We start from the raw sequence: 10,738 nt of genomic DNA on the forward strand, positions 1-10,738 counted from the left end.
GTTTGCCACATTAACTCGAAATGTGTTGTATTTTGTACCAGGTTGCGGACCCCACTGCAAGTCCAACGTGTGCAGCAAGTATGGGGTCTATAGTTACATCCATCTGTGTACGTTGTGCAAACCATTCAGCTCAGAGACAAGAGTGTATGTTTGCCAGCAGCAGAGAGAGACAGGTGGAGCTCAGAAAGAGCCTGCTGTATGTAAACATCATTTACATTGGTGTGATAATGGAGATTATCCTCACAGATGTAGATTGAGGTTTCAGAGTGCTGAGTCTGTTGTATCTCCATACATTATCATTTGTGAAATATGATCAGGTCATGTAAGGTGGAGAAATTGCCTTCTGGCTGCTAAAGTGCTGGTTACAAGAGCTATGGTGACTTAACAATGCTGCCGGCACTTAATGATTGATAAGTGGTCAGAGCCGGGTTCTCTGACTGCTCCGACTGACAGCTTTGCAGAGAAAGACGCAGGTTCTGTCATATTTTACCCATTCAATATTTTTAGTTTATGCTGAGGAATTATGGATTAGTAAAGTAAATTATGTAATTGTTGATTGTCGGGCATTGATACTCTAGAATTTATTTATTTATTTATTTTTCGAGATCGAGACATTGATCTGTGCTAGAAACCCCATCTGAGTACACGGAGAAGAACAAGAGAAGGAAAGGCCACCTCAGATTTACCACGGAGCCAAAACAGTCAACGAAAGGCCGCACGCAGTTGCCAGGCAACACTATCCGTATCACAGCAGGAAGTGGAGTCGGCACAGCACATTAATCACTTTCAGCTCCATCTCACAAGAGTCACACTGCTACAATGATCCGGTCAGACAGAGGTTTCACACTATGTTCAATTACACTGGTACATATCTGCATTTCCCGGAATTTTACTCTAAACATAGTGAGACAGAAATGTCTAATTTCTCATAATTCATGGGATACATTTCTAAGAATAAATATCATATCAGTCCGCTTTTGTGCCGTATTATATCTCATTTCAAGTGTGAGCAAACCATATGGGGAGCTTTACAGTCTGAACCCTAGTTGCTTTTTTTTAAGTTGAACCTGCTCAGAGTATGAATTTGGCACTGAATATTATTAAAACAAATTATGAGCAATATCTGCAAGCTGTTCAGTCTACTTCGAATGTGTTTGTTTCACCTGCCAATGCAAATCTTTTCAAGGCAGATCCAGCTCCAACAGAGTTTCTGCAATTATATACTTGGCCATTCCTGTCATGCTCAGTGTCTGCTAAATGGGTGAAATCCAGGTGACTTTCAAAGCACAGTCACAAAAGGTTACCATTTTCCCGTGGGGCTTGCTTTCTCTGTCATTAATAACTTGAGCCCCGGCCAGCGAAAAAGACAGAGATGCAATTCAAAATGACCAGAATTTCCGGGTCTCAACAATATCAAAATAATTCGAATTACAGGATGGCACAGCGATGATCACTTGGTGCGTTATCCTGACGTACCTCTGTCTAATTTCTCAAAAGAGAGTCACTTGCATTCATTTATCATGTTATAATGAGGTAATAATAGTCATTGTCCCATGCCACGTCCCTTGTTGCTATAATCTTCATTTATTAAATGATTTATGGTGGCATTCTGAGTAGGAGGCTACATTGGTGTAGAAGCTTATTGGCAATGCACAGGCACTCACAGCTTTGCCAAAGCAAGGCTCACTGCAGCAGATCTGTGAATTGAGGAAAACCCAAAAAAGAAAAAAAAAAATCTGAAAAAGCAGCATGTGGGTGGATTCACTGAAAAAATGACAAGGTTTTCCCCGCTCAGTCGGCACTCATAAAGAGACCTAATCAAATACAGAAACAGAGTCTGCACAGTGAGCAAGAATTGCGTGATATGTGAGCTGAGCTGGTTCACAAAATAATGTAAATATTAATACCTGTAGCTAGGCCAATCTACAACTGAATACCCTACAGAGTAATTTATTACTCTTTACCGGCTCTAAAAGCTGCATTTTTTTGTGGAGAAAATAATCAACCTTTCCTAGTCCATATATTTCTTACATAGACTGCTTTTTGTCCATGTTTCAGTTTCAAGTCCCCAACACAGGACATCTTATCCACATCTGAATCACTAATTTTTCATAGATTATTTCAGATCATTTGTTGTCATTTTATCACAGATTAAATGACAACAAATACAACTAGGCACTGGGATAATTAATCACTCAAAGATTACAAAATAAAAATAGCGGCACCAGTAGGGATGTGTAGTCACTGTTAACATATTCAGCTGTCAGATGGTAAGTGATGATGGACTAGAATGAGGAGACAAAAATGTGTGACAGCTTTGTATGGCCACATTCAGCCACACGGAAGTGAAATCTGTCTTATTTTACCAGACAAGCACACAAGAACATCCAGCCACCTGGGTGTTTGTCTTACCTCTCATGCCAAAATGATGCATTTTACAGTACATTCAATCAGGGAATTCAGGAAAAAGTGTTTTAACTCTAACAGTTTGGGTTGACAAAGAGACTGTATTAACATCTGACCAGAAGGAAAGGTTAACAGGGCATTTCAAGCACCAACATTTAGATTTATGCACTGCAAAACTGATGTGTCTGCATGAGTGAGGGGTCAGGGTATTTTGACCTACAGTAATGATGGTGCTGGGGGAAAGGTCAAAGGGTTACCATGATCAATATATGTTTTCGTCCTGGAAGCATAAACGTGCACAGCACAGAAAATGTTAGTCTGATCATTAGGTTGTTGGACTGAAATAATTACATTATAACAGACTAAAAATGATGATGATGATGATGTAAAGCAACCATATAGGCCACTTTTTTTTTCTTTTCTTTTCTTTTTTTAAACTCTGCAGCCATACAGCAATTATAAACCTTTAAAAATCAGTTACTATTGAAGTTACTGTCAATGTTCATTTTCGCACAAACCCAGCTCCCTCTTATGGCTTTTGGGTGTTGCGTCTCCGCCGCGCATCTTTGGCGCGGCCACTTTTGAGTAAACAGCGCCTTCTGGATTTGAACGCACGACCTCTGCCGAAAAACCACGTCAAGCACTACTGCAGCAGAGGCAGCAGCAGAGGCAGCAGCAGCAGCAGTACCGCACGGAGACGGCGGCTGGCCTACGGGGAAGCTGACTGAACAGACTGCTCCTTCTTAATTATCTCCATGGCTGCTGATGAGACTCGACAGGAGCCGGACCTCCTCCAAATGCGCCAATTATCTACAAAAGACGCACGCCCGGCGGTCTGTATACGGAGCAATATGTTCCGCTGAAATCACAGAGAGCCGATTAAGACAGTCGCTTATCAATGGTTGTCAGTAGTTAAAAGTAGGTTACGTGTGTTGTCTGCTCTTTACGTAACCTTTTGTTTTTGCGTAATTTTGCACCGGGGTACTGGTCGCCGCTTGGACCAGGGATTATTTTGGCGAGGATATCTGTAGTGCTCTCCCTCCTCCCTGCATCCGTTGTTGTGCTCAGCAGCAGACACACACTCAGCCAGACGGGGACAGCAACACTGTAAACAGACGAGGAGCCGTTTTCATGAAAGCCCACATCACTGCATCGCGGTTGGAGGTAGGTGGCTCTCTCTCGGTTTCCGTCTCCATCCCTCGGCTCACGTTTCCATGTTGTGCTCGTCTGTTTCCCAAACAGAATGGTGCAGTGCAACGTTTGCACCGCTCCTCCACAAATGGACAGGGACATTTCAGAGTGTGACATGATGTAAACATGTATATTCTGATGCCTTTTATTTCTCTGTTCTTCTTTATGTTGTTGTGTATAACAATATTGTGTGTGCGTGTGTGTGTGTGTGTGTGTGTGTATTTGGGGGGTGCGGGGGGTGTCATAGGTAAAGACAGCGAGGGAGAGAGAGGGAAGAGGGAAGCAGAAGAAAATCAATGCTTGTCTTCCAGGAGAGTGAATGCACTTGGGTTAGCGTGAGTACCCTGTGTGAGTGTGTGTGTGTGTGTGTGTGTGTGTGTGTGTGCGCGCGCGTGTGGATTTGTTGTAAAGGAGGACGCGCACTGTGCAAAGCAGCAGAGGAAAGTTTGCATTGTATAAGCTGCAATACATGCGTGAGGAGGATAGGATGAGCAAGACAGGCACGGTGGCTACTGTGCATGATGTGATACTGCATGTTCACAAGGGTGCAGAGGGGGGAAGTAAAAGTAAGGGCATGTACTGAAGCACGGGTACTTAATGTTTTCATTTTGGGTGATTTGGTGTTTTAGAAGATATTGCACATCCACGAAAGAGCCCATCCTTCACAATGAACACAGTTCAGTTTAATACTTAGGTGAGTAACAGATAATAGTTCTTACTTTGTATTTATTCATGGCCATCCAGGCATATTCATAAGAATGTTACATATAGATTAATAAAAACAATTATTTGTGTTTGTGTCAAGAAACAATGATTGAACATTACTGTGTTTAATGACTGTTTAAACAGTACTGATGTAAACAAACATTTAACAGCATGGGAAACAGCGGCATCATTCTCTAATACAGGCCTTGTATTGAAAGATTTGATCTTTGTGGGATTGACAGCAAGTTCATGTGTTTTGAGTTGTGGTGGTGGAGCCCTGTTTTGTTTACATTTGTATCCCAAATTGTGTCTTTAGATAATTCTGAAAATGCAGGTTTTTCCATAATGGTATGTGCATATGTTGGGATGTATCTAATAATAATAATAACATTTGTTTTTTGTCTTTGTTTCTGCTTTTTTTTTTTTCAGCCTTCAATCAGCAATGCCTTGGAACCCTCCAGCTCCTCTTCAATGCTGTTTTCTGAGAATGGGATCATAGTAAACCTCTCTGGGATTTAGATCAACTGCTAGCATGTTGCAGCCTGCTACCAAACCAGGTGACAGTCTGTTGGAAACATTACCTCACTGGAGTAAGCGTCCGAGATGGGCCCTCTTCCTCACCCTCTGCGTGGCTCTCCTTTGGCCTCCAGGGGCAGTGGGATCTACCCTAAACTGCCATAAGACATGCATCTGCGCCTCAAACATAGTGAGCTGCTCCAAGATGAATCTGACCACTGTCCCAACTGGTATTCCACACTACACTGTTGTGCTGGACCTCAGCTATAATGAGATAATGCGGCTGCGATCTGAGTGGACCCCGGTCAAGCTCCCAAAGCTCCATAACCTCATCCTCAGCCACAATGGTCTCCACTTCCTGTCTTCAGAGGCGTTCGTATATGTGAAGCATGTGCGCTACCTGGACCTGTCCTCTAATAACTTGCAGCAGCTGGATGAGTTCATTTTTGAGCCTTTGGTCAACCTGGAGGTCCTCTTGCTCTACCATAACCAAATTTCACAGATTGACCGTTCAGCCTTTGTTGGCATGGTCAACCTTCAGAAGCTCTACCTTAGCCAGAACCAAATCTCCCGCTTCCCCCTGGAGCTGGTCAAGGAAAAGTCTCGCCTGGAGAAACTTAGCCTCCTGGATGTGTCCTCAAACAAGATCAAGATATTGCCCATTGATGAGCTCCAGGTTCTGCCTGCTTGGATTAAAAATGGCCTCTACTTCCATAATAACCCTCTGCTGTGTCACTGTGATCTCTACACACTCCTAGCCCACTGGTACATTCGGAAGCTCAACTCTGCTGTGGACTTCAAAGATGACTACACATGTATTCTGCCTGGCCCGCAAAAAACACAAGTACGTGCTTTTGATCTCAGCGGTGACAATATGAACTGCAGCACATTCACAGAGGCAGATGAAGAGGCTTTTCTGGAGCAAACACTCATGCTGGGCTGTGACACCAAACACAGGGACATGTTAAAGACCTGGACGATGCCTGGCAACGTGCAGGTGACACCTGGAAGCAACCAAACAGCCAAAGTCCTGCCAGATGGAAGTCTGCAGATTAGTCCGGTGAGGGCTGAGGACTCTGGGACCTATACTTGCTTTGCAACGAGCGAGGGCTTCAATGAGACGATCTATGTGGTGCTGAAGGTTCACAACTTCACCATGCAGGGGGGCGGAGAGACACTGAACACAGCATACACCACCTTGGTGGGCTGCCTGGCAAGTGTGGTGTTGGTGCTCATGTACCTTTACCTGACACCCTGTCGCTGTTTCTGCTGCCCCAACAAGGGTAAGACTCGAGGTGAGGACAGCATCCACTCGTCCATGCTCAGTGTGACACCGACCCATGAGGACCCAGCGCTCAAGGCTGAGCTGAACAGGCATGTGGCATTCATAGACTCTAAGGACTTGCAGGGCCAGAACGGCAAGGTGAACCCCAATGGGGATGAGGATGATGATGACCTTGATGCAGAGGCTGGTTCTCTTATGAAGGGGAAGAGGAAGAAGTCGGTAGCAGAGTCCATTAGCTCTGTCTTTTCAGACACGCCCATGGTGGTCTGAGATGAGATGAGATGGATGTTGCACGACTGGATGTATACGGTACAACATGAGCCATGTTTTAGTTAATGTAAACTGTGACTGTGACCTTGTGGGAGAACACGGAGGAAGGATGTTCAGCTGTAGTTCTTAAGCGGAAATGAGGATCTCAAAGGGAGTAAAAAACAAACTGTCTTGTTGTCGACAAGGACAATAAGCAGGACATTTCCAGCATTTTAATCTGTAGCACTTAATATTCATACTGTGAAGGAATGGCAGTGTGCATGGACAGTGGGAACTACCGAAGTCTTACGAGAATAAAAGGAAGATATGTTGTTGATATCAGCACTCAGGAAGTGATCAATTAAATTGCTAAAGTGTGGGAAATACATATGATACACAGACTGAAATTAGATTTGAAAAAAACAAAATAGTTCACATATAGTATACATTGAAACCATGGCTGACTCATAATTGTATTTATTACACGGACTAGAATAGGTTGCATTTGACATAAACATTAGATCTTAGATACATTTACCCCCTCTCTATCAACACAGGGACAGAGACTTTGATATGCAGCACCAGGCTATGAATACACGTATCATTAACCTTGAGACATCTATAGAGAAACAGCATGCCATAAACCCGTATTATATGAGAGGAAATGTGGATCCATCAAAAGTTTGGTCATTTATATTGAGAAAGTGGTGACAGAAACATGATATTAAGAGGCCATCGCAGGTCATTTTCCTCCTAATTCATAGCCGACACTTAGTTGCACACAGATATAATCCATCAGACTGATCCTTGGTCATATTCATAGTCATATGTGTAGCGATGTAGGAGAGAGCTCCTTTTTGCTTTTCTATGTTAAGGGATCAACTCGAAGCGGATCATTGTTTTTAAATGAATTGTGTTTCAAAATAATTGCCTCTTAATTACTGCACATCTACAGTATAACCCAAAATAAACTTTTGAAGCCTTACACCATTTAAAACATGGAACGCCTCCAGCAGATACACATTAGGTGCAGGGACGTATTTTATCTTGACTGATTATCAACATGTCTCAGTCCTGTATACAGACAGGTACCATGGTCCTTACAAGGACAAACAGGCTTCTGGTTGTTGTCTACTGAGGTGCCACTTACTGTACTGCAGAGTTTAACTCCTTCTCTTGGCCAAGTTATAGCATTTGTTTCTCTCCATCACACTAGTAGGAAGTGAAATACCAAGCCCTGCTAAAAGCTTTCATTAATTTTATTCTGCCCTGTATATAAAGTGTGCACCTTACACAAAATCTCAATATATTTTAATGTACATTGCTCAAAAAAACAAAACAAAACATGAACCGTCATTATGTCATGAACTATGTTGTAAATTTAAGTGTTAAATCTTGCTGAATCTTTGCTGAGATGAACAATTCCCAGTGTCACACTGATTAAAAATGGAGCTGTTTTGCCTTGTGGTTGGTAGGAAATGATGTGTGTTGCATTAGCAGGTAAACATTAGAGTCTGCCACATAACAAAACCAACAGGGGTCCTTCTGAAGAGGAGGCTTATGAATAATATTGATGAGGCTGTACATTTTTTGACAGGAGAGAGTTGATGTTACTGTTTCTAGCTGCTGACAGGAAACCTCTTGTAACACACGGGACTCTGGTTTTATCCTTCAGAGGATCCCTTCATCTCAACAACTATTATTGAATCTATTGAGAATTGAATTTACCAGTCACATCGTATGCTGTGCTTATTTCATTAACAAGGTTTAAAACAGGGGACTGTGTCTTGACACAAACCAGAAAGATTGATTTCATTAAATTATGTGGCGTTCGTGACCAAGGACAAGGCTAACCCTGCGAAAATGCTAATTGCATCTTTTGATGGGATGTAGCTTCCCCTTGCTTTCCATGTCTTTGTCTCTCTGAGGGGATAGGTGTGTTATCATGAGTCACAGCAACACAAAGCCATTCTCTCTGGCTCCATGTACACTGACCGCCTCAATTCAGCCCAGATGTGTTTGCTTTGTTTGTGTACCTCTGTCATTACAAGGCCGCCCTTACTTAAGTTCAAAAGCAATCATTCAACCAGACAATGAATCTGATGCCCTTTAAGTAGTCTGTAATTTGTTTATGAGGGAAACGCCTGGAGCTTCCCTGAACATTTGCTCTCCCACTGACTCATATGTTTGGACAGTACTAATATAGTAATAGTAAAAGAAGAATTTGAGTTTTCCCTTTCAGAAAGTACCACAGTATATATAAGAAGAAGAGGTGATAGTTATGTTAATCACATACATCTGGCATAGAAATATCAATTTAGCTCTCAAATGTTGAGATGTATGTATTTCTGGGAGCAATCGGTTTTTACGCAAAGTTGGTGGAATATTCACAGTTGCTGTGTGCACCGCAGCATCTCCTGTGTGGGTGAGAAAAGGAAGTCACACTTACCAGAGAGGTGGTGTGTGAATCATTCCACTCTCACACACATAGGAATACCAGGTGGAGAAATATAGAGCAGCAAAAATACCACAAGACGCACTTAAAAAAAAAAAAAGACACATTTAAAACTCCTGCATACTGGCTGCAGTTGCTGAAGAAATGACCACATTGTAAGAGATCCAGGCTCCCTCTGCAACTGAAATATGTGTGTTGTTCCCTGCTTGTGTATAGTGGGATCAATCTAAAACCCCTCGGATTTCAAGGCCAGAATGTAAGTCACAAAATCAGAAATGGCACGCAACTAAAATCATACACAGATATTACAGCTGTTGAATAGCACACACTGGACTACCAGACCATGGAGGAATGGCATGTGTTTGCCCTGCAGTAACCCAGAGTCAAACCAGTTAAATCTGCCGTGGCTAATGGGTGGTCTTCTTCTGTGGGTTGTCACTCAAAATACAAGTTGCAGTTATGTACAGAGGAAAACTGTGTGCTATTGAAGGTCCTAACATAGAGGAGAAGAGTGGCTTTGTTCCCTCCAAAGCAAATCTGCCTTCCTATATATATCTATATATACAGTATATATATATATATGTATTAAGATTCATGTTTCTGTGTTCAGTATTGATTAGCTGTGTACTGCTATGTTCTACCAGTGTACTGACTGTATTCTTGTATAATCCAATGTTGTTGATCATTTAGCATTTCGTCTGCCACTGTGCTACTGTTAGCTGTTTCAACATTCAAGTCTTGACATAAATGTTTATTTTTTAAGTGAGATGGGGATTAGTTTTTTAATCAGGATTATTTTACACTTGACTCTGCTGAAGAATTTGGTTTAACTGAAAATATGTTTGAACATGTATCAAGAACTGCATAGGAAGGTTGCCAGTTTTTAAATCATTGGACATGATACATCCTGATGGGCAGTGAGTATGTAGCCGCCAATTATTTTCAGTCAGTGTTTGACTTTGCTCATAAAGCCATAAGGAATTCAAGGAGAAAGTGCAGTGCTTTATGAGAATGGTGTTATAGGTGGAGAAGTGAGTTCTCCAACAGATACTTTATGACAATTAAAGAAACAACTTTCTATCTGTAAGAAAAGTTAAAGAATTAAATAATAAATAAGCCAAGGATTTAATGAATAGTGAAAATTTTGAACTGTCCACCCATAGCAATGAATTCTGGAACAATGGATTTTGAATGGATTTGAAGACAGACAGTAAATAAATCTTCTCAGGACTATTTTAAGTTCTAATGTAATACGATGTGAAAACATCATTTTAAAGGTTTTCACATTTGCAGCAACAATAATACAAAAGCTTTGGTTGGGAGATCTGTGCAGTTTACAGGCCCTTTGCTATTTGCAGTTATGGCACTTTAACTGTTCCCTTAATGATCAGTTATCACAGATTAGAAAAGGGAGTGGTCTCACTACCCGACACACATCTATGTCTACTCATCTGACTATGTGGTAGCAGTTACGGGAACATTGTTGAGATGGTGGAGCTAAAAGCTCACTGCTTCTACAATGTGCTAATATAAGCGTCCACGGGACAAGATTGAAGCTTTTAACAGCATTAAAAGCACTGAGTTTATTGACCACTGCTTCAAAGATGAGCTGGTTAGTCGCTGCCATAAAATCTTGAAAGGTCTTGCAGCTTAGTGGAATGGCTTTGCATGGTACGCTTAAGAGCTTTTCTGACTGCAGGATAGGTGCAACCCAGTAGGCATTAAAGATAAAGAATACTGATATATCATTTGACATAATAAAAGATTAAGATTTACACTTTGTGCTGCCTCCATTTTTACTGCTGTCTCTTACTTTTACCAGAAATAATCTTCTTCAGGAAAATGTTATTTGCTCCTAGAGTTTTATGGCTGGTGTCTGAAAGATGATCCTAAGGACAAAGCTGTGACAATTTGTCAAAATTACTAATGTA

At 41.7% G+C, this 10,738-nt stretch overlaps 1 protein-coding gene across 2 annotated transcripts; it reads left to right on the top strand.

Annotated features, from left to right (window-relative positions):
* Positions 1-3,042: 3,042 nt before the first annotated feature.
* Positions 3,043-10,582, top strand: amigo1 (adhesion molecule with Ig-like domain 1). Of its 2 annotated transcripts, XM_071476004.1 has the most exons (3): positions 3,043-3,570; positions 3,845-3,932; positions 4,732-10,582. In XM_071476004.1, the coding sequence occupies exon 3, from the start codon at positions 4,835-4,837 to the stop codon at positions 6,371-6,373; it is 1,539 nt and encodes a 512-aa protein (XP_071332105.1). In that variant the 5' UTR covers positions 3,043-3,570; positions 3,845-3,932; positions 4,732-4,834; the 3' UTR covers positions 6,374-10,582. The 2 variants fall into 2 exon arrangements, with proteins under 2 accessions (XP_071332105.1, XP_071332104.1); XM_071476003.1 differs by lacking the exon at positions 3,845-3,932.
* Positions 10,583-10,738: the final 156 nt, after the last annotated feature.

This window comes from Trachinotus anak, unplaced genomic scaffold, assembly GCF_046630095.1.
Source record: "Trachinotus anak isolate AG129_WGS33_773 ecotype Australia unplaced genomic scaffold, CSIRO_AGI_Tana_v1 ptg000004l, whole genome shotgun sequence".
In the NCBI taxonomy this organism is placed as follows: domain Eukaryota; kingdom Metazoa; phylum Chordata; class Actinopteri; order Carangiformes; family Carangidae; genus Trachinotus; species Trachinotus anak.